The sequence below is a fragment of the Patagioenas fasciata genome, chromosome Z, assembly GCF_037038585.1.
Source record: "Patagioenas fasciata isolate bPatFas1 chromosome Z, bPatFas1.hap1, whole genome shotgun sequence".
Taxonomy (NCBI): domain Eukaryota; kingdom Metazoa; phylum Chordata; class Aves; order Columbiformes; family Columbidae; genus Patagioenas; species Patagioenas fasciata.
Window position 1 is genome coordinate 30,978,650 of NC_092560.1, and position 25,113 is coordinate 31,003,762.

The 25,113-nt window shown below is 36.6% G+C and overlaps 1 protein-coding gene across 14 annotated transcripts in view; it reads right to left on the minus strand.

The window, feature by feature from the left end:
• The window catches only part of AGTPBP1 (ATP/GTP binding carboxypeptidase 1), a 63,163-nt gene that overhangs the window by 32,550 nt on the left and 5,500 nt on the right, over positions 1–25,113 (minus strand). For 6 of the 14 annotated variants that reach the window (XR_011736339.1, XR_011736338.1, XR_011736340.1 and 3 more), the window contains exons 1-13: positions 16,548–16,636; positions 15,290–15,420; positions 14,679–14,746; positions 14,216–14,279; positions 13,705–13,851; positions 13,300–13,431; positions 10,408–10,501; positions 9,216–9,253; positions 7,488–7,696; positions 6,859–7,036; positions 4,740–4,837; positions 3,634–3,750; positions 1,086–1,795 (exon numbers count right to left, since the gene is read on the minus strand). Coding sequence is in view for 11 of the 14 variants with exons in the window: in XM_071801729.1 (XP_071657830.1) it covers positions 1,086–1,795; positions 3,634–3,750; positions 4,740–4,837; positions 6,859–7,036; positions 7,488–7,696; positions 9,216–9,253; positions 10,408–10,501; positions 13,300–13,431; positions 13,705–13,851; positions 14,216–14,279; positions 14,679–14,746; positions 15,290–15,420; positions 16,548–16,621 (2,060 nt within the window). In the remaining 3 variants the exon portion in view is untranslated. Of the gene's footprint in view, positions 1–1,085; positions 1,796–3,633; positions 3,751–4,739; positions 4,838–6,858; positions 7,037–7,487; positions 7,697–9,215; positions 9,254–10,407; positions 10,502–13,299; positions 13,432–13,704; positions 13,852–14,215; positions 14,280–14,678; positions 14,747–15,289; positions 15,421–16,547; positions 16,637–19,359; positions 19,431–20,460; positions 20,593–21,224; positions 21,296–21,472; positions 23,938–25,113 lie in introns of those variants that run through there. The other 8 variants (XM_065861167.2, XM_065861166.2, XM_065861170.2 and 5 more) reach the window with 3 other exon arrangements.

A 25,113-nucleotide genomic window follows, 5' to 3' on the forward strand; every position in this document is an offset into this window, starting at 1 on the left:
GCAAAAGGATTTTTAATTATACCACGTAAAGACACTTAATGTCTTTATTATTTTAATAGCTAAATGTAAACATGAAGAATCTCATGAAACTGGTTGAAGTATGAAGCTGAAAGCATTTAGCCTAATAATTAAGCTAGTGGTAAATATTATACCTACTATTATGTGTTCTGCTAACATGTTCATTTGTCTTTATAAGTAACTTGCTATCCATATGAGTCAGCTTGTCATACCACCTCTGCAAATTATTCTGAAAAGTCACATCACCCTTCCTCATCTTCCAACATGTCACAGTGAAGAAACAAAGAGGTGTGTTGATGTACTGTTTTTTGTTGGTTTGTTTTGTTTTTCATTCAGTGTTTATTGCACATCATTCGCCAGGACCTAATACACAAACTGAATCCTCAGCATTTGTTACCTCTAAATTCCGTTACACTGCAAACACTAAAACAAACACTTAAGTGTATTAATTTTTTTTCATTTTTCACAGTACATTTTCCTGAAAGATAGCTTTGTTAGAACAGCAATGAGAAGAGCTGAAGTATCTTTAAACCACTAACTGTCCAATCTTTGCTAAGACTTGAAGAGAGCATTCAGGCTGGTGGGTTTTGTGTGTTTGTTGTTGTTGTTGTTTTCAGTTTGGTTTTGTTGTTTTTTTTTTCTTTTCTTTTTCTGTGTGTATTGTTGGTGGTGGTGGGTTTTTTTGTTTGGTTTGGGGTTTTTGTTTGGTTTTGTTTGGTTTTGTGGGGTTTTTTTTGTTTTTTCGTTGTTGTTTTTTGTTTTGTTTTTTTTTTCCAAACTAAAGAATTGAGATGGGAGATGGTGGGAAGGCAGAAAGGGAGACTATAAATTAAACAGTATTTAGAAGCTGAATTACAGAATTCGCAATTACAGAATCAGATTGTGTTCTTGTTTATGGCTCTGCATCGATCAATGCTGCTCCACCTACCTTCAAACTGCTTCAGACTATTCAATGAAATAGTTTTAGACACCGAAGTAAATATTGTATATGTGACTGTTAATCTTACCCTAAAGACTGTTTCTCAAAGGAACAAAAACAACAACAAAAAAGGAGTATGGTAACTCACCTCTGCACTCCATATGGCCTCTCCAGAATAGGCTCCTTAAATGGGGGTGGAATATGGCCAAAATAATCTGGATAGGCCACTTCTGAATATTCAGGAATAGACTTTGTGTTTTTTACCATTTCAATATAAAGATCACAGTCATGAACTGGTGATACATCAGAAACCTCAAGCATGACTTGTTCCCCAGATGAACTAGATCTGGAATCCTCCTCCTCTGAATCCACTCCAGCACAGCAGAGTTTTCCCAGCTGGACAGATGATCCTTCAAAGAGGCTACTTCCACAAGGCGAAACATGTTCACAAGGTTTACTACAAGCAAGTGTGGTAAGGCTAGCTTTGCTTTCCTTCTTTATCACAAAACTTGTACTATAATACTGATCATTTTTTGCATTGTTCTGCAGACTGATTCTGTCCAAGCCTTTCACAATTTCTTGGCTTAGACACTGGCATGATGGAAGGAGGTTTCTTTCATCATCTTGCTGATGTAAACTACTGTCTTTGATCCTATCTTTCTTTGGTAGTTCCAGAAAGGCTGGCCTTCTATTGTATTCCTCTGTCAATAAAGGATTGCTTTCCTTCAAAGCAACTCCTTTGATTGACTGCTTTGCTTCAGCAGGGTGCTCCTCTCCTGCGGTAGGAACAACAATAGGCCCACTCATATTTGCATCAGGTACAAAAGGCTTTGGTTCCTTGGAAACTAAGTCACATTCCTTAAAAAATAAAAGAGAAAAAAAATAAAAAGCTTTATTTGAAAAAGTAGTAAACAGTTCCTAAAGTTTTGTTCATATTAGAAACCCTTCTCTTTCATTTTTTCTGAGGTATGTTTTGCAAAAATCAAAAATAAGTATAATTTAAAAAACACCAGTTATTATGTTTTAAACTTACCTAAATCTAGCAATAAAGTTTCAGCTTTTCCAAGAAAAAGGTGTCAAAGCAATAAACAAGTAGATCATCAATAACAATTTATCATGTAATTCAACAGCTATTTTAATGAACTACTTTAAAGAACTGCACAGCATTTAAGAAAATATCTCATGCAATGAATCTTTGTCAAAAGTCTCGTGTCCTTTCTTACCATTTTGCTTTCTGCAGTGCACAGTAATCACAGAATCACAGAATTATTTAGGTTGGAAAAGTTCTTTATGATCATTGAGTCCAGCCATTAACCTCACACTACAAAGTGCACCTCTAAACCACGTCACATCTTTTAAACACCTCCACAGATGGTGACTCCAACACTGCCTTGGGCAGCCTGTTCCAATGCCTGACAATGACTTTGGTGAAGAGATTTTTCCTAATATCCAAACTAAACCTTCCCAGCAAAATTTGCGGCCATTTTTTCTCACCCTTTCACTTGCTACTTGGGAGAAGAGACCAGCACCCTCCATGCTACAACTTCCTTTCAGGCACCTGCAGACAGCAACAAGGTCTCCTCTCAGCCTCCTTTTCTTCAGGTTAAATAGCCCCAGTTCCCCCAGCTGTGCCTCATCAGACTTGTGCTTCAGACCTCTCACCAGTTTCAGTGCCATTCTCTGAACTCTCTCCAGCATCTCAATGTCTTTCTTTTAGTGAGGGGCCCAAACCTGAGCACAGGATTTGTGGTGTGGCCTCATCAGCAGCAAGTACAGGGGGACGATCACTTCCCCAGTCCTGCTGGCCACACTAGTTTCAATACAAGCTGGGGTGCTGTTGATTTTCTTGGCCATCTGGGCACACTGCTGGCTCATTTTCAGCTACCTGTTGACCAACATACCCATGTCCTCCTCTGCCAGGCACCTGTCCAGCCACTCTTGCCCAAGCCTATAGCGCTACTTGGGGTTGTTGTGACACAAGTGCAGGACTTAGCACTCGGCCTTGTTGAACCTCATAAAACTGGCCTCAGTCCATTGATCCAGTCTGTCCAGATCCCTCTGTATGGCCTTCCTACCCTCCAGGAGATCAACACTCCCACCCAACTTGGTGTCGCCTGCAAGCTTACTGAAGGTGCACTCAATCCCCTCATTCAGATCATTGATAAAGAGATTAAACAGAACTGGCCCTAATACTGAGCCCTGGGGAACACCACTCGTGACCAGCGGCCAACTGGATTTAACTCCATTCCCCACAACTCTTTGAGCCCAGCCATTCAGCCAGTTTTTTACCCAGAGAAGAGTGCACTCATCCTGGCCATGAGCTGCCAGTTTCTCCAGGAGAATGCTGTGAGATACAGTGTCAAAGGCTTTACTGAAGTCTAGGTAGGCAACATCCACGGCCTTTCCCATATCCACTAAGTGGGTCACCTTGTCATAGAAGGAGATCAGGTTGGTCAAGCGGACATCAGAAAACAATTTAATTTTCCTTTATATCTTCACACAGTCCCCTTCTCTGATTAAAGGAACCCATAACATTTAACTAAACAGCTCACTATATAGCACTCTCATATGTAGCTCTAGAACTACAGACTCTCACTTTTTGGCTAGAGCAACTACCCACCCAAAAAAGATTGTCAAAGTGTATTCCAGAGTTAACCCATCACGATGAGTAATGCCCTGGGAATGATATACTTTACCTGAAAGTTTTCTGAAAGTTCTGGGAAAAATTGCTCATACATTTTCAGTTCTTCTATGGGTCTTCCCAATTCTTGTCTAGGTTTCAGTTTATCGATATCAGTCTCAATATCATCATTCTGAAAGAACAAATTAAGTTTCCATCCAGAATAAATGAACTTCTGAAATAATTGCATTCACCTTTTACTTCTGACATGGTGATGCTTTAAGAGCTGAATATCACTATTTAAAAAATTACCTAAACTGCATCTTTCACCATGAAGGTTTAAGCAGCTCAGTTTCATTAGCATGCCAATGCCTCCATTTCACCAGAAATATTAAAAACATCTCAATTTTCTTCCTTTCATCCAAGTGTATGATGCAAAGACATCAGACATCAGACTGCACTTAACATATGTCTTTGCATAATCCAACTGTTGTAACCTGGAACACTGAGATTTCATCTGACTGTAATGACAAAGGAATAACTGTTTCTATGGAAGATATTCCCCTCATCAGGGCTCATGAGAGCCTTGAATAATATTTATCATTCCAGTCCAGAGACAGGCAATTCAGTTCACTCCTGAATATATGTAACATAAAAATACAGAATACGGCAGTCCTGACTGGCAGCTGGAGTGCAGAACAAGACCTTCTCAAAGTGATACAACCATGAAAGGTCTTATCTGTACCTCTACAGTTCGCTGAATTTCAAAGCTACCTTACTGAAACACTGACCTAGTCCAGAGTGATGGAAAATGTCAGAGTAGTTCCTACATACTGAGCAGCTTAGGTGGGAATAGCAAGCTGAGAGAAACACACATCAGCAACAGAACATAGCTAAAAGAGTATGCTGTTCTGTTCCACCATACTCCAGACACACCACGTGTGAAGCAAACAGATTTTGATAAAACTCTTGAAGAAACCTGAATAATAAAGGTTGATATTTTCAAGAAGTATCCACCTTAAGTTTCATTAGTTTTTTTTTGTTTTAGAAATTGCCCTGAAAACCTCCTCAAGGTCCTTCTAACACTTAAAACATATGGCTGTATATATGACTCAAGCAATTTAAATAAAATAAAAAACTGTTATGCCCAAGTTTTGTGTATTAGTTTTGTCTCATACCAACCTTAAAATGTTGGTCCTTGTCATCATCATTTTCGGTTTCAATTTCTGATTCTGTTTCAGCATCGTCGTTATCATCGCTTTCATCTACTACATCATCCACTATGGTACAAAAGAGTTTTGTAAGGCACATTATATATTTACTGCAATACATATCCTCAAAAAAATTTTCTGTGTTCTGGGTTTATTTTCTTTTTTAGTTACCATGTGAGAAAACTGTATAAAGCAACTAGTAAACATTAATTACTATTACCAGATCTACAAAACAAAGTGCTTGTTTGACAATACTGCAGACTCAATTTATTACATTTCCACTCAGTTTTAAGTCAAAACAAAGATTTCTACTTTAAACAAAAGAAAAACCAAAAAACAAACACCTCCCCCTGCCCCCATAAAGACACATACGAACAAAAACATCAGCAAGACAGATGGCCATTAAAAATACTTCAAAATGTGGATGTGCCAAGAACATCTCAGCACGGCTTGAGGGCCACAAAAAATGAGATGACTAATACATTTTCCCAAAATGATAATGACTGTGTAAAAAAAAAAAAAAAAACAAAAAACCCAACCAAACGCTCAAGTCTCAGCAGCATTTAGTCATAGGAGCTATCGCTCCAGTACCACATAAGAGTGGGACAGAGCACCTTCTCCAACGTTTTTGGCTTGCTTAAATAGGGCCTAACAATTTTAAAAACAAAAACAAAAAACAAAAACAAACAAAAAAACCAATCTGAAACATGTCACTGGAGATTCAACCTGTTAGAAAAATACTCAAGAGTGGGCACTGCAACTGCCTAGCATGGACAGGTTGGGAACTTCAGATTATCCCCAAAGCATAAAGCAAGATGTTATTTTTCAGACATGTGGAACTATTTGGATACTAATGATTAATTTCTACTAGAGTTAGAGACAGTACACTGAAGGATCTAGGACTTCCTCCTTTTTTCAAAAAAAGAAAAACAAGAGGAAGCAAACTGTTACACGTGACAAATGAGAATTGGCTATCTCCCTAATATGTGGAAGTGGGCATTAACTGGTTATTCTGACACAGATTCTGCTTATTAGTGAAAATTTTTATCTTTTTCTGGATATCTCATGTAGTCTGAGTATCAGGGTTTTTTGTTATGTGTTCTAAAAGAGTGTTTTCCATGCAGGAAATCTGCCGATATTCACTTACAGATTACCCAAAATACTGTATTAAGTAGAGGTTTAATTTCTGTGGATTTTGGAACACACTTCTGAATCTATTTTCTATTTTGAAGACAAAATGAACTCTAAACACCTGCAGCTTGAATCTGACCCATATGAACCCCCATCACACAATGGTCTTCTTCAGATTAAGATCACATTTTGTTTCAGGAGATATATTATAGAGTCTGACTTTGCCTCTGCATTTTAGAGCAACTTTCTAACAGCAGCTTCATCAGTTGCTTACCCAAGTACCAAGCTGTTTCACCGTATCTGCAAATGCATTAACCATTAATTACCCAAAAAAAGAAAGGTTTTCACAATAGGATGAATTTATTTTCTACAAAGCACCATAAAAATGCTCTGCAGACAAGTGCTGCCTAAGAGACCACGACAGTCCAAGAAGACAGCTCTACTTTTCTCACCATGCAAATGAAGGAATAACCACAACAATTTTTAAAAAAACCAATGCTTCAAATGGCACATGTTAATCTGAATTCACTACATCCAGTTTACCAGAGTGACACAGAAATCAAGGAATATATGCTCCTGTAAAACAGGATGTACCTATATTACATTTCACATAGGAGAACATATATGGTGAGTTAAAAAGAGAGACCATTAAAGTTTGTAGACTAACATGTACAGTCTGTGCTCTACACTTCAGAGTTTGATAAACACCATGTTTTAGTTCCCTTTTTATATTTCATACCTTGGAAACATAACTATTTATGTGTAGACAAAATTTTCATCAGTTAAAACCTAACATTAGAAATTAGTGTTCCACACTAACAGTCACAGACCCTGTGCTAGCTAAAAAGAGTCTCAGAATCCAAGTTTTAGTGGAGAACACAAAAAATTGCTATTGATTTCACCTCACATAAAGCAATGTTAGACATACTCAAAGACAAAACATTACAAAATTAAGATACCATCAGGAGGCAAATTGTACAGCTGAGCCACAGGACCACTGGTAGGAATAACCGGGAGTTGGAAATGGAAAGCACTTTTAATCGTTGGTAAAGGAAGACGATTTTTAGGAAAACATTTTCTCATTATTAGGCTGGATGTGTTGACAAGAGGATCAAGAGTTCTTACTGCAAGGCACTCCTATTAACAGGAAAATAATTAAGACAACAGAAAAGTATCTCTCAAACTAATAAACAAATGACATTTCTTTTAGAGATTTCTAGAATTCACTAATAGCAAAGTATTTTGTTTACAATAAATTTTACTAGTATCTCCTTTGAAGACCCAAAGAATTTACACCAACTCAAATTCACTTTTTTTAAAAACCCAAGCTTCTAAATAAAAAGACTCCCCTTCAGTTTTTCTAAATTATGTTCGACAGTCCCTCCCAGAGACAGTCACAGCAAAATAAGAGCAAATGTGAATTTAATTCTGTATTCTTTCATTCTGCTTTAGTCCAGTACAGAAAATAATCCTTACCCCTATAATCAGGAATGACCATGAATATCATAAAATAACAAATTTGAGGTCAGGATGTGTTTTTAAAGCCAAAGAGGCAAAAACAACAAAAACACAACTGAGATAAACTTACTTGTGAAGTGTTGTAAAGAATTTTCATCCCATTGGCATCAATGAATGCTTTTCTTCCCAGTTTGATACTTGTAACGCTTTTAATGCACTGTAAAACTCCTTTACGTATCAGCATGTATCTGTGTCGACTATCATGATGGTGCCAATCAATATAAATCGTTAAAAGCACCTGCACATATCCTTTGTCTACTGCTCTCCTGGCATTTGTTTCTTTATAAAAGAAGTTAGGAAAGAAAATTAAAAATTGCCCACAGACTTCACTACTGTTTTCAAATAAATGTTAAAATTATTATTTTTACTCAAGTAACTGAATTGTTTCATTTTAAGTAGCATTTTAGTCATGCTTAGCAGAATTTTACATTAACCTAAACAGAAATGACTGAATAACTGAGGCCAGCAGTCCACACTTCATTCTTCAGACCAACACTGCATGTTATTTTCATGGTTTGCCAGAACAGTGCGTATTACACTTAAAGTCAATTGTAAGATACCATCAGCTAGCAAATCTAAAAAAAAAAAAAAAAAAGCATACCTATCTCCATGCACACACACCGTGTGTAGAAACAAGATTTGAAACAAACTTCTTACCTACCACTTGTAATCCATACAGTTTTGCAGCAACTATGACTCAAATTTGATAACTCAAAATACCTCTACCCTAAATACTGGGCAATCAGTATGACAACTGGACTCTACACACCAGAGATCAGTGTTTTTACAAAAAGATTTATTTATATTAAGTGTAGGAAGCTACAATGCCGAAACTCCTCACAACTGGGTAAGACATCTCAAAACAAACACACAAGAACTCCTGTTTTAAAGACACACTTTTTCAACATTGAATTTCTTTCCCCAACATTAAAGTTGCCAATTTACAGAATACTGACAATAATTTGGAAATATTTCTTTCCTTAAATTTCCTGAGGAGAAATTCCAAAATCAGTAAACACACAAATCTGTAAGACTACAGCATCACACTGATGAAACATAAAAAAACTCAGCATCCTGCAATAATCGGTACAAAGTTTCCTGTCATTCGTCTGAAATGGCTTTCTGCAAATCTAATCATGCCTCGGTTCTCCTCCAACTCCACTAAAACTACTAGGAATGCTGTATCTTTTATTTAACTGTTTGGAGAGAATGGGTTTTTAATTGCCTTATCAGTTACAATACTGGTGCAAAATCTACAGAGATTACATTTGTCAGAACCCACTGCTGCGAGCCAAGATAGCCAATGTCTGGGAACAAAGCATCATTTTGTTACCTTTGGTTCCATTTCATGAGCATAACTGACAGATTTGTCATTAGGTCTCAAGACCTAGTTACTCAGAAATGTACAGAAACCCTGTATTTTACCCTGCAGATATTTTCAGATGCATATATAAAGAAGATGCACTGGAGTTAAGCTATCGCTATCCATTACTGAAGGGCTGAGGTAACTGTGAAAAGTTATTTCTCCGCCTTGCATCCGGATCAGTTCTGCAGAAGCAGTACAGCCTTTCTGCTGCATAACTGAAGAGACAGTAACTAATTATTAAACATATATGTATATACCACACAAATCTTAAAGCACCAGAGACTGCAGATAAAACTGTAGCCTTATTTCTAAATTTCCGAGCCTTGATTTTGTTTTGGTCACAGACTTCATATTAGTTTTATTCTGTGTATATGTATACACGCAAATATATATCTCAACTAAACAAACAGTTTCTTGTAGTCAAACACTTACTTGATTTTAGCAATGCAGCAAGTGTGTCTAAAGCAACCCTGTCAACATAACAAGAAAAGTCAAAACAACAACCAACCAGTAAGCTTAATCTACAACACTGTGAAGCTATACAAAATATTTACTGCTAACAGATTTATTTGGCGTCTATTCTCATGTTTCCCTAGGTGCACTGTATCAGACTTTACTTTTAAAATTTGATTTTACTAAAATAGCATGCATCTCCACTATATTTGAAGTTGGACAGTGAAATTTAAAAATATCAATGCAATGGCTTGACAAACTTTCAGCCTTTTCAAAAAATACACCATAATTGACAATGTTTATGAACCATACTCAATGGATGAGACACTTCTGAAACTCCTGTTTTTATATTAGCAGTAGAACAAGTACTTCCACAAAGCAAAAGACACCATTTTAGAAAACTGTAGGTCAAAACTGGCAGCATATGACTATATTGAGGATTAATATTAATCAATCTGTACTATAATACAGGATTGGCAGTGTAGGATTTTTCTTGTACACAAAGATCTTGCCTCAGTTAACTCAATATGTACAACTAGAAAATGTATGTACTTATTTTTACCATGTTTGTAAAGATAGACTTCACACATCTGATCTTAGACCATAAACAAGGATATCACGATTACTCACATCATGGAATAGATAGTTCATATGTCTAATTTTAGCTGGGGCTTAAACAGGCAGGGCATTTTTTTTTTTTAAAGATACTCCAGTGACCACAAATACTAGATTTAGATAATATGACACTATTTTTTGTTCCAAAGTTAGAATGTGAACAACATGAGATTATTATTTTGCTAACCAGATGAAAAATTCAGTTTTCCGCAGGTATGTACTTCCAGAAGATGGTATTGTATAAAGGGCTACCTCCAGTTATCTATTTTTATCCTAAATCCACTTTAAAAAAAAAGAGAGGTGGAATATTACAGACAAAAAAATAACATTTATATTCTTTTAACAGTACTATAACTAGACATTATAATATTTTGTGTTACTCAACTGGGTAAATTTAAACCATCAGATTTGTAGTTCTCCTTCTCACCTCCTTTCACTTCAGCTTTCCAGTTACGAGTTGCATTTGGTTTATCTGATATTAATTTTTAATTTACATTTAAGTTTTGAGATGCATCTATGGTTTTTCCATATATTATATTAAAGAGACCTTACTTACTTCATAAGGCTTGTGTTCTTTTTACTAAAAGGGCCAATGATCTTAAACATCAGTTCTACTACTCCATGCTTTCCCAAGGACACTGCATTTACAGCTGAAAGAGTTAAAAGCAATCCGTTTTAAGATAATGTAATAAGAAAAGCAGCAGAAGAAAAAAAGATCAATATACTCAAACTAAAATCCATGAGAGTTAATTTTGAAGTACAAACCATATTAGACATGTTTGTGCTTTAACACATATAATGACAAGCAGATGCTGCTCTGCACATAATCAGTGTGATAATCCAATTCTGATAAAACTTGGAAAAGACAAAAAAAGCCCAAACCTTTACAAATAAAATAATGTACTGCTTCCAATGCTTGCTTCTGCACTTTTTGTTGGTAAGATAAACTAGAAAAATAATTTCCTTCTAAAAAAATATCACTTTTTATCAAGAAGCAGGGTTTCTAAAGCTTCAAGTCTAACAAGTTCTATGACTTGCTATTGTCCTTCATTACCAGGATAAACAGGCACATCCACCAAGATTTGAAAGCCAAGTGTTCACTGTAAAATTTAGAAATGCCACTGGTATAAGCTGTCCTGAGCTACATTACACATATATGTCCTCAGAAAATAAAAAAAAAATTTACTTGAAAGGGAGCAAATTAAAAGAAACGACGTTAAGACCTACATTTAAGAAAAGCATTCTAGATGTAACTATAGTTGAAGTAAAATGCTCATTGCAAATACAAACTGCTGAAACAGGCACAGAAATTCAATTCCTGACTTGAGTTTAGCTGTATGCAGTCCTAACAAAGAAGGAAGAGAACAACTAATAATTTAACACAATGTTTCTATAGACATATCAACAACAAAAGGGGGGCTAAGGAGAACCTCCATCCTTTAGTGGATGCATGGGGAAACATAGTGACAGAGGACAACAAAAAGGCTGAGGTACTAAATAACTTCTTTGCCTCAGTCTTCAACAGTCAGAACAGTTGTGATACACGTCCCTGAGCCAGAAGACAGGGACAGGGAGTAGAATGAAGCCCAAATAATCCAAGGGAAAATGGTCAGCAACGTGCTACACCACTCAGACAGAGACAAGTCAATGGGATCCATCCAAAGGTACTAAGGGAGCTGGCAGAGGTGCTCACTGAGCCACTTTACATCATTTATCAGCAGTCACGCTTAACCAGGGAGGTCTCAGTTGACTGGAGGTTGGCAAACGTGATGCCCATTTACAGGAAGGGCTGAAAGGAGGATCCAGGGAACTACAGACCTGTCAGTCTGACCTCTGTGCTAAGGAAGGTCATGGAACAGATCATTCTGAGTGACATCACATGGCACATACAAGACAACCAAGCAATCAGTCCCAGTCAGCATGGGTTTATGAAAGGCAGGTCCTGCTTGATCAACCTGATCTCCTCCTATGACAAGGCAACCCACTTAGTGGATGAGGGAAGGGCTGTAGATCTTGCCTACCTAGACTTCAGTAAAGCCTTTGACACTGTATCCCACAGCATTCTCCTGGAGAAGCTGGCAGCTCACAGCCAGGATGGGTGTACTCTTTACTGGTTAAAAAACTGGCTGGATGGCTGGGCCCAAAAAGTTGTGGTAGAATGGAGCCAAATCCAGCTGGAGGCCCGTCATGAGTCGTGTTCCCCAGGGCTCAGTATTAGGGCCAGTTCTGTTTAACCTCTTTATCAATGATCTGGATGAGGGGATCAAGTGTACCCTCAGTAACTTTGCAGGCAACGCCAAGTTGGGTGGGAGCTGGAGGGTAGGAAGGCCATACAGAGGGATCTGGACAAACTGGATGGATGGACTGAGGCCAATTGTATGAGGTTCAACAAGGTCAAGTTAAAACAAATCCTGCACTTGTGTCACAACAACCCCAGGTAGCGCTACAGGCTTGGGGAAGAGTGACTGGAAAGCTGCCTGGTGGAAAAGGGCATGGGGGTTTTGGTTGACAAGTGGCTGAAAATGAGCCAGCAGTGTGCCCAGGTGGCCAAAAAGGCCGACAGCACCCCAGCTTGTATTGGAACTAGTGTGGCCAACAGGACTGGGGAAGTGATCACCCCCCTGTACTCAGCACTGGCGAGGCCCCACCTCAAAGCTTCCACATTTTAAAAGTATTGAGACTTTATGAATTACATGTGCTCATGCGAATGTCCTAGAAACATAACCTTATCAATCAGCAAATCAGTTCTCTTGGAGGAATGTAGTTATGTTTTCCATTTCTTCCACTTACTTAAGAGGCTTAATGGCCATTTTGAGCTCTAAGGATAAACTTAAAGACCACCTGGCAGACAGCAGAGGCACTACAAGAACCACACTATTTTCATCAACTTCCTACTGCCTGCCCAGACAAGGAATTAGGCTCTTGCAGAAGACTATTAGTCCAGAAGCAGGGCACTTCAACACAAAAAAACAAGGGAAAGGTAAAATAAAGAAATAAAATAATTTCTCTGTGAACCAAGTTTTGAATTAACAACCAAGAACAAAATAAGAAAAAGTAAAAAAACCATGAATAATAAAGAGAACAATTATTTAATCTGAAGTGCTTTTGCAAGCACAACACTAGCATTTTTTAATCTTAAAGCATCAGCATTTATGCAAATTAAGATTACTCAAAATGTCGCACATCCAATAGCACTGCTCAAAACAATCTCAAATATATATAAATGTACACACACACTGAACAAAAACCAAAGATACACAAGAAGTACAAACATGCTTCGCAGCTTTCATTAGAATTCAAATAATTTTATATAAAAAGCAAATACTCAGATAAAAATAATTACTTCAAACATCAAACATTAAACAAGCACTTAGATCCATTTTTAATCATATCTAGGTAAAAATTTTAATATCACATGGGAAAGAAAATAATTATCTGCCGTACTTACAGTTAGTTGAGTAAACTCTTAATACTTGAAGACATGGTAATACCAGCCTGTGGTTCTGCAAATTCTGCTTCACTAAATTCAGTGGTATGTTTAGGACACCATTAATTCTTGCTTTCATGCCAATCTTTTTGTCTGACATGAAAGAAATGCAAAATCAATCACATTAATTTTGAAATCATTATCAAAATATAAAAAATAAATGAACTGTGAATTCTTTCTACTGATAATGTCAGCTCTGTGTATCTACTTTTCATAATTTTTTCCTCCCCTCTATTTTACTTCTCTTTTTATTCTCCTCTACCAATTTTGAATATATGGATGTTTACAAAATAGAATTTTTTTCTTAAGTTTCAAGTATAAAACTGTGAAGTGTTAAGCAATACTACTTAAGTATATTATCATCACCTTTTGGACCAATTTTTGCAAGAAGGGTATGAAGAAGCACCATTAATTCTTCGTTTAGTGGAGAGTCTTTGCTAGCAGTCAACAGCAGCTGCAATAAGATCTGTGTCCCTCCTTTAGTGACCAAGACGCTTGCTCTCCAACCACCACCTAGAAATTAAAACTCAACCGATTTCTCCAAAGCTAAAGAACAACTAAGTACCTAAGCTATAGTTATCATAAAGGAAGTCTTTAGAACAGCAATATTTTCTTCATATGTGACTGTACTATACAAGAAAATGCTGGACTTAGACTCATAGCAACATAAATTATTTGCATATAATCATTTGAAAGGTGACCTCAGTCTTCACGATCTTTTCATTCTGCATATAAATCAGCTTTAGCAAACGTCAGAAACAAGCAAACAAACAAAAAAACCCACCACCAAACACATGCACACACACCAAAAAAATCCCCAAAGACTGCAGAAGAAAACAGGAATACAATCACAAATTGCTTCTTAATAAAAACTTACCAACTGAGACTACCTCAATGAGAATATTCAATATATTTAGAATAGTTTGAGGATCTTTTGTATTCTGCAATAGAAACCACAGAGATTTCTTTGCTAAATGTAGAAGTTAAATACAGTGGTTTAAATACTTAAAGCTCAGACAAATTACCACCACAAAATTAAACAGAACTTAAGATATAGCCACCCAGCTAACCATCCCAGTATGAAGCCTGAATGAACCACAAAACCAATTAAAATCAAGTTTGTAGCACAGCATATTAATTAGAACTGACAGTCGCCAAATAATTTCTTAAAATATTTAAAAATAAAGGGAGAGAAATTCTTAAAGACCATATCAAATCATTACAGTACTACGAAAGTTTTGGAAACTAGCTAGGATAACAACATATTTAATAATATGGAGCCCTAAGATAAAAGGAAAATTTGCTATATACCCATAACCACACAAATTAAAAGGTGTTACCTCTAGGGTTGACAGGATAACGTCTATTCCAGTGGAGCCCTTAGAAGTCATCTCCTTCCTGGTTTTTTCTGCCAGCAGGAAAAAGATCATTTTTATTTTAATATATTAGCTTGAAGGAAAAAAATGTGTTCATATACAGATTGATCAGAAAATCTACACTGCAAATAATAAAACCTATTAAAAACTGCATATATATACATAAAACTAAAATAAATAAAATACTTAAGTGATTTTAAAACTCATTTTTGCTTTCACTTGTTCAACAATCTTGTCATGCCCTAGAAAAAAAAAAAATCTGTAAAGAAAAAAATCTCCAAGAAAGCTCTCTTCCAGTTACTTCTACCACTCATAGATATGTGAATACACACATATATATATACACTGTGAACTATTACTTAAATTGTAGCTGATGATACAAAATTTACTCAGTGTAACCAATACCATCCCAGATAGCACTGAACATGGCCCTAAACAGGTGTTATCAACAATCAGTGACAAAAACAGATGGAAAATCAAGTTCACCAAACAGAAACAAAAAATTAAAAGTCTAGCAAGGAAAAAATACAAGGCTCACCAGGAAAACTACTGAAACCACAAATGTAGACATTTACCTTGACTCTGAACCAGATGAAGGATCTTTGAGGTAACATATCTGGCATTGCCTGCTTCTCCTGATACAGTGTCCAAATTGATCTTCTCCAGCTGTGACAGCAAAGATGTAGTCCGAGAACTGGCAGAAATACTACAAGAAAGATTTTTTACATTAGTTTTTCCATCTAGATCAGAGGAAAAAACAACTAACAACAGAAATCCCATGTCAGTAAGGGGAGTGGCTAATGTGCCTTCATATTTTATTTCGATTGGAAAAAAGTCTGAATTTTCCTTAATTCTGGCAAATTTACTGATTTTGCAAAGCCTGCATTGCAGCAGACTAATTATATAGAACATCCGCAAGAGTAACTGTGAACAGAGAAATCAGTTGCAGCAAATAAAATCCAGATACAAGTACAAATGTTATTTACCTATGTCAATTACCGTAACTTACATTTAGTATAGTTTATCTTAAGTATCAGGATACTGTATCAAACCTGTCATTCTGGCCACAAGACTGCTTGTCTTACAGGCTGGTTTTTTGAAGTGAAAGAAAATATTATCATTCATAAAGTGAGCAAACCAGCAACCACCAGCTGAAGAAAAAGAACACCATTTTGAAGAAAAAAAATTGTAAGATGTCCAAAGCTATAATGAGAGTCTGGATTCATTCTGCAAACAAGGTTACTTTGGCCTGACATAAAATTGCCTTGAAAATGTATTTTAATGTAAGAAACAATTTCAAACCTCATTTTCATTATACATAGGTAGATTGCACAGAAAGAATAAATGTAAATATTTACAGTATTCAAAATAAAGTCAATCTAAAAATTGTTTTGTTTGGTCTCCAGTTTTAGATTATAACAATTATTCAGAATAGTCTTGAGATTCACATTCCCACATGAAAGTAAATTTTAGACAAATGTTTAATATTTGAATTATAGTAATGTAATTACCTAGAGGAAATAATGGTTTCCAAGGATTAAACTATCTTGACTTTTCACTTTTGTAACATTAGAGTCCCAAAATAATCAACAATAATTCATATTAAACACATACTGTTCTGACTATCTGCAATAAAACTTAAGTATATAACATCAGTTTTATAAATACCGTCAGTTTTGTTTATAACAATGAGGAATTATTACTCCTTAATATATATTTTACATTTGTGTAAAGGTATCACACCTAGAGTTAACTCTACTAAAATAATTAGTTTAGATGTGGACAAAAATGTTAAAATCAAGGAAAAAAAGTAGATGATGGCAAAGGATGTACCGCTGTGAAAGTAAATCGGTATAACAGCTGCTGAGGAAACTGCTTCCACCACTTTTATTTTTCCACACTGACATCTAAATAAGAAGCAGAAGCAAAAAATAGTTTGGGATTACAGATACTTACAAGATGTTAACATGAGTAATAAGAAATGGTTATACTTACTATAGAACTTAAAATAATTTTATATTGTGAAGTATATCACCTTCACTGTTATTTGATAGGTTTTGATTTTAAAGCATCTTTCGATGTAAAATAGATCTGTTCTGGTTGCTGAAATACTTTTGTAAAAGTAAAGCATCATCCCTACAAACCCTTCTCATTGTCCATATGTTAGTAAAGCTTCGAACACATACGTTGTATTCTAATGCCACTGTCTGGCTCATGGGACCTGTTACTCTCTCATACATGAAAAATCAGATGAATTTTCAAGAAAAACTCAAACCACCTTTGACTGTTGGCAGCCTCACCCATTCGGTTTGTTCTTCCACGATCCTCTGTGCAAAGAAGATAAAATCGTTGACCTGCAGCTACTCAGTTTCTGCTCCTTGACTCCCACGGACACAACCACTAGGTTTGCCATCTCCGTCTTTCACTACTTAACCCAAACCTCATGAGTTCTGAAGACAACCAATAATTACTATTCTGGAATGGATTTAGACTTCCTTTGAACATTCTAAAGTGAAGTTTACGTGGCTTATTTGATGCCAAATACTGTATGTCTCTGTAGGCATGAAACTCGTTCTCCATCCTAAACTCAAACGCCGTAGCTCAAAATGCCCCTCACACCACCATCTCACTTGCAGAAAGGAAGCTTGCCCTTCCTCTCAACTGTTGCCAAAGCATATAGCACAACTCTAGCTAACCAGAGAGCTTTGTGGATTTCCTTCTTCTCTGATTAGGAAAGCTATGAGTAGATATAGAGGAAGCAACTGCCCAGACAGTGAGGAACATGGGACTTCAGGCATTCACACTTGAAACAGAACTCCCTCAACAAGAAAGTATCTTCTCAAAGAAAATTTCCTCACTACAGGGACATTTCTTCCAGTCCCATCAGCTCCAAAAAGGTTTAGGCATTCTTACTCTGGTTATGAAGAAATGCTAGATTCACAGCTCTCCATTACTCACTGTACACTACCTCCACTACACAAACGCTATAACACATCATTACACCTTTCTAAGTGTCTGCTCACAATAGTAACTCTACTATGGCTGTTACGGCGGCTCATAGAAACTCAGTTACCTTAGAACAGTTTTCAGCTATTCGTCTTGCAAGAATCCTTCCAAAAGGTAACAGTCAAATGAAGTAATCAGAAGCCATCTGTTTCCCAACTGCACTTCCTTCCTTTTAAACTGCTGTTTGTAGTCGGTCAGCACACCAACATACCAGGAAGCATCTTCTTCTCCCACAGCAAACCAGCCTCCTGTATTTCAATATGCCACAGACAGCCTTTAAAAAACTACTTTAAAGGAGGTGGGCTTCTTGGGAGTTTGTTTTCTTTTTATTCCAATGCAAACCATTTCAATTTTTTTTTTCCCTCAACCAGTTCCACAGTTACCAAATAATCTTTAGAGAGCTGATACTTCGATTAGTCCAGAGCTATCTCTGTACATTAAATTCACCATAATTTATTCATGACTTAAGGAACAACTGTTTTGAATTGCAGGGATGGAAACTTTCATTTTAATTCAATAACCGAAGAAGAATAAACAGCACTTAAGCAAGCACTCTGCAAATATCTAATATTCTTTGTGATAGTGTACTTTACATACTATGATTAGTAGTATTTCCAAGAATAAACATTGCTGATGAAGAGTTTGACTTTGCTTATCATAATGCCCACGGAATTAACATGCCCTAAGTAGAAAAATGTAACAGTATATTTACTACTTCTTTTGATCCATCTCTCAAACAGGAACAACCAATCTCTGATATCAAGCTGTTCCACTGTTAATGTTGGCAAAAGCAAAGATGATTCTACATGCAAGTATGTAAATTCAAATTTTAAATCCATACCAAGACATAAAATGAATCTGCAGTAGAGCATGTCCTTCATGCAAATTCATCCACCCATTTAGAAAATAACTGGTATTTCAAAAAACCAAGACTGCAGCCAAAATTCCCTATTTTGCTACCTTTGGATTGCTTTTTTTAAAATCTGATCAGATGGTTTGATTTAAGAAGGTAGTGTAACGTGTGCTGGCTTAAGAAAACAGTAAGACTCAATTTCAGTTTTCAATAGACTTTCAATAGTTTCCTGATGCTTAACAGACACATTGCCTTCCATAGCTAATCTCATAACTTTTTCAAAAGTTTGCTAAAACAAGGTATCATTAAAATAACAAAGCAACTTTTCAACTCTTGAAATCTTCCGTAATCTCACTCTTTTTTTGTCCTAGCTGTGTGTTGGATTGTGGGATTGTTGGACAATGATATAAATCTTACGACAAAATCATGTGTTCTTACACAGTATTATATACTTGCCCTTTAATTCCTTCAGTAGAAATCATTTTATGTTTTGCCAATATTTGTATAAAGTTATTAACTGATAATGGTTTCAATTAAATTCAATGTATGTTTTATCTTTGAACATGTCGAACTAAATTCTTTCCGTTTAAAAAGTTATTTATTAAATTGGAAGCTACTTTATACTAATCAATATTGACTCCTTCAGTGTTCCAAGACATCAACTAACACATTCTTACTGGGGACCCACACATTATATTTTATTTATCTTATTATTAAGATGAAGACTGTTTCTTCACAAATCTCATATAGCTTGATGTTGAGAAGTCACTATAGGTTTAAATTTACCTTTTTTCAGATGATGTTTTTAGTTTGTTCATATCGGAAATCTGATTCTTCAAATCACCATCTCTGATAACCTGGAAGATATTAAGTAACTACAAATTATCAACATCTTTTGTTCTTTAATGATGACATACTACTACTATATTTCATGTGTCTACACTAGAAATACTAAATACGTTAACTCACATTGGTTATACTTCTTGACACTGTCACAAGCTGTTCTCTCTTCAGTCTATTTGACCTAGTTTTTAAAATAAATTCTTGCAATATAAGGATGAAGTATGATTCTGCTTTATAATTCAGTCCTACCAGACTCAGATAGTCTAATTCTCATAAAACAGAAATTTATATCAGTTGCTTAACAGACAATATTTTCATGGCTGTGACAAAATCTAAATGAACAAAGCTTTTGCTGAAGTTAGCAAATACACTTCTTCAAACTTACTTGACAGTGTTGTGAGATGCCACAACATACTTATGTCTGACTGCCGTTTCATAATTAGGATAACTAGGACTAGAGGCACAGTGAGAAAGATGGAGTGTTTGGTGTTCTTATTTAAGCAAGACCTGAATACATTTCTTGGACACAAACCATATCGTGCTAAGGACTCAATTTTCCTATCCTTTTAAGGAGTAGTGTCCTCAGGGTACACTGCTTCCTCAAACAGTGCCTCCAAGCAATTAGGGTTGCAGTCTACAGGACCATTAACTGAACCTCAGCACTTCCATTTGAGATCTCGTATGAATGACAAATACTCCCACTGTAAAAAAACAAAACCAAAAACAAACAAAAGCAGTGTTCTCAAATGGCACAGTGGTTAGTTTCGAGGCAGAACATGGAGGAAAGGGAAAAAACAATGTTCAAAGATATGAGTGGTGAGAATGAAAACAAAGCACTTGTTCTCTTGGTATATACAGTCAAGAAATTCAGTCAAATACACACACAGACCACCCCTCCCCCCAAGAGAAATCTGTAATACTTCTCAAAAATCCTTATTGTCAGTATATAAAATAATCAGGGGTTTATTACTGGTAAATTCCACTCTGCCATTGCTAAAAGCCTAAAGCAGATGAAGTATGAAGCAAGCTTACTTCCAGACTTACCTGAAAGCAGAACCTTTTCCCAGCAGCCAGGAAGTAAATGCTCAGCTTTTCCCAAGAATTCCAGCTTGACTCAAGTTAACAGGTGTCCTAGATATGTCCAAGTACCCTTCAAGTGTAAACTATCTCGACTTCCTTTAAAGACAATGAATAGTTACAAGAGAATAGCTGTGTCCACAACAATGCAGGCAATTTCACAAATTATAAATCTGGATTATTCAAACCAGGTTGCAGGTCTTACTGGGGGCAAAATTTTAGATTTAAGCAGCCAAGTGCCATTTTGCTTGCAGCGCTGACCCGCTGTCAGTGAGATGATGAACAGTCTGCTAGTGCCAACAGTGTGTACAGGTTATAGTGTACTGAACTGCCGTACAAGCAGAGCCAGCTACAGAGCTGAACTATCTTGAACTGCAAGGTCTTACTTTCTTTTTCTCTAAACTCACCACAAAGTATTTCAGTAAGCATCAAATGCTCTAGGTCAACGAGAAAAGACAAGCAAATAAGAAAAAGCAGAAGAACATCTGCAAAAAAACCCAGAAGGACCAGGGAGAAAAAGAGATAGAAATGCATATATATAAGCAATCCAGAGCGCTGTGGTGGAACATTTATGCATACTAAAGTAATAAAATCTCTCTTTAATATTTTATTAGGTGATGCAAAAGTGACTTCCAAACTATTTTAAAAGCTTCTAATATTATCCTTATTTTGAACAAAGGATTAATAGAAAGGTAAAGGCAGAAGGTGCGTGAATCTCAATTCAAACATACTTTTAAAACACATTTAATGCCTCTTGCCTGCCAGTGGTAGTAGAGCCGAGGGTAAATTAGCATCAGCTTTTCTACATTTGAAAGACAAAAAATGACATTAAAAGAAAAGAGCCTCAGGTTGGAGGGGAACAGAGGAGAGCAGGGAGTGTAGACTAGTTAAACTTCAAGCTGATGTATGCAGGATTCTGTGCAATCTCTCCCTGCCTTTTCACATTGTCTGTGCAACGTTATACCCTTCATCCTCCTACCTGCACAGGGGAAACAGGCAGCTCCTTCACAGGAAATTTCTCCAGACAGGCATGGTTCCAAACCACAAAGCTGCACTCACTGCAATAATGCTACCAAAACTAAGATAAATTAAATGGACTTAAGGAAGTTATACATAATTTTCACCTTTTCACTTCAGAGAAACAAAGACATGCCTTATGTTACAAGTATTTTCCTCCCTTCTTTGTGAATTCTTTGTCACTAAGCCACTGACTCACCTTCTCTGCTGATTCATCTTTTCAGCCCTATGAAACTCCGCCATCCACTGGCAAAGCTCTTGGGAAAGGGCAGGGGATACCCCCCAATATTGACCTTTCATGTAAGTTTTGGCATGTGCTGAAATGTAATGGAGTAACACAGAACCCAGACTCCTACTTCCTCAATAAATACTCTAACCACAAAGCTACTGCACAAAAAGGCAAGCACTATCACAAAAAATTATTTTGCTCAAGACAATGGTTGAAGAAACAAACTGGTACCATTTCGTTAAGACATCACATTCAAGCATGTCTATTAGGCATTACTGGGAGTGCCTGTTAGGCTACAGAGGACTCGTAAGAACATCATCTTCCTAAATATGAAGCCAATTTACATGCATTAGAAGAACAACAAGATGCTCAGCCTCCCCAAGCCAGCAATGGTTCTGGTCAGATATTGTAACAGGTTTCAGAGGACATTTTACTGACACAAGATGGATATCCACCTACATGGAGGGGGGGGGGCAGGAAAGGGGAGTTAGTAATTATGTTACTGTGCTCTTAATTATCAACACTACTACTATTCTACTCACACAGGTGACTGGACCTCAGGGCCTGTGCAAGAAAACATGACAGGATTATGACCAAGGTCACAGAATCCAGATGTCGCTATCCTGTTACATAAACAACCTCAACTCTAGTTCTCTTCATGTGAGCGAAGACACTTCTAGATTTGGGCTTCTCTTTACTGAATGCCAGGTTTGAGGTTTCCTCCCTTACTGCAACCCCTGAAGATCACACATCAAGTACTCATGATGTTTCTTGTCCAAGGTGTTCACTAGGGACACCAAACAAAACCCTCTTTCTTCCTTGATCTCACCTATCTGTATCTGATTCACAGTCAAAACTGGCTCCTGATTCTTCCAGAAAGCAGTGTCTCAGTCTCATTTTAGGCATGCATTTACTTACTGGTTTGGGGAAAGAGAAACTTGAAATGCAATTTGTCTCAGAAAAATAAGAAAATAAATGAAAATCCCCTTCTCTAAAATCAGGCCAGTGCCTGTCCCACTTCCCTTGTTTTGTCTTCTCTCCTAGAGAAATCTTTTTTTTATTTTCACACAAATATTGGGAACTTCATACCATAGTAGAAAGCCACCTAATTATCAAATTTACTCCCCATCATCTACCTAATAATGGAAAGAAGGAATTAAAAAAACTCAAATGCTACTAACCAAATACTTTGCATGCACTGCCACGTAGTTCTCTCTGCATCCTCTTTAAGATTCTGGTATTTAAACTGATGCATGTATTTTCGAGGAAAGTGAGCATACCCCTTACTTACTGCAAACCATCCAGGTGGCATTTCTACATGCTCTGAACAACCATCTTTAAAAAAAACTGAAGAAACCCAATTAAACTCTGCACAGTAGTGCATGGCTCTACTGCACCAAAACCTGCAGTTAAGTGTATTCACTGTAAATTGTTTTCCCTTTTATTTCCCATTAATATCTAACGGACAGCAAAGACAGTAGGCATAAAACCAAACTCCAATCCCTACTCTATGAAAAAAGGCACAGTCACCATTACAACATGTCAGTCCTGAACAGTTTCATTGCCATTTTTATAACATCACATCCAAAAGAAATTCTCATATGTTAAACACACAGTAACGTCACAGCTGAGTCTCAAAACTTTTAACCAACAGCAGCTCTGCTTTCATGGTTGCACTTTTTTTTCTTTTTGTTTTTCATTGGAACAGGAAGTTTCTAATATATAGATTTAAAACATATATCTACATTTGGGAATTACACTGGATTGTCTTGCCATCAAGCCCATTTTCATGCAATGGAAAATCTCCCCAAAAAGTATGTTCTCAAACAACCGCCATGAAAGACAAATCTACCAGTACCTGGCCAGCTAGTGGCAGGCAAAGGGGGCAGCACCAGTCAGACAGGACAAAATGACTCTGCAACAAAACCAGCCATGTTCAGTAACAACATGTATATAGCATGCCTGAGAAAGCCTGAGGCTGAAAAAACTCCAGTGTTCATGGTAAAATCCTGCAATTAGAACCCTCTCAGGGAAAATAAAGGTAATCTGTCTGCTACTGAAGCTGGGAGACATTCTCAGTTTAAATAAACAAAATTCACATGCTTCAACTGACAAAAACGCTTCAACATGGAACATGTCTGTCTTGGAAGCGTAAGTGTGACTAAAAAATTTAAAGTATTTTTGTATTTTATTTTCTTAAACCTTTCCCAATCCCCAAGCCCCGTTCTCTTCCCCCCCCCCAAAAAAAAACAACCAACCAAACAAAAAAGTTTAAAAAAAAAAAAAAGCCAAAAAACACAAAAAGCCAGAGACCTCTGAAATCTCTGAAATTTTCCCTGGTTAATATCAGGACATTCCTACTTTCCTGCAAAATGAAGACAGATCTTTTTATCAAATGAATAGTATACTTTATATATAAAGAAAGGCCTATTTTTCAAGTCTGTTCACTATATATTAAAATATTTTATGATCATAAATGAATTGCAAAAATCACATAAAGATATATTCCTGAAGAGACAAAACAAAGTTTCAGTTTTATTGTGTATATCTACCATAGTAAGTCTGCAAAACCTGTAAGATTGTTCATCTATATATATTTCCACATTTTGCTTTGTATCCAAAGCTAGATGCATCCCAAGGTGTTTTCAAAGCCAGAGCACAGACTTCACTTAACTCATCATGATACTATTGATTTGAAAGGTTAAAAAAAGTAACCAGGAACAAGTAAAAAGGAAGGAATCCAACATTCAGATGACAGAATTGTGTCAAAAAGCAATGAATTTAAAAAAACAAAACAGAGAAATGAGTATGAACTGGAAAAAAAAAAAGTAATAATTTAAAAATTCATCAAAACCTTCCACTGGATCAGGAGACTGCATTCTTGGGCATGCTACCTCTTACAGAAGTACATGTGGGTCCCCCCAGTCCCAGTGCAGATTCAACCAGAAGCAAACTGGCCTGTAAGAGGATATAATTTCACACACCCCGAAGTCTCAGAAGCTGTCCATAGGTCAAAATACTCTTTTTCAAGACACTGAAAAAGTCTGTTTAAACACGATCATATAAAAAAGACCACAACATTCTTTGGGCTCTAGGCAATTGTAATCCCAAAATACTACTTGTGGTTTACTTTTTAAACATACAAGTAAATTGTTTGCAGGAACAGACTATTTACCTAAGTAAACAGGTCCTGTATTCAAAATCTAGGATGTGCAGCAACATGTGACAGCAAGAGTCACCGTCCCAGTACCAAACAGCAAATTACCCAGAATTCTTGTAGAGAGCAGGTCAACACCATGACAACCAGCATCCTAAATATCCCTGCACAATATGGAAAACTGCAGTACGTTACTTGAGATTACACAAGAAACATT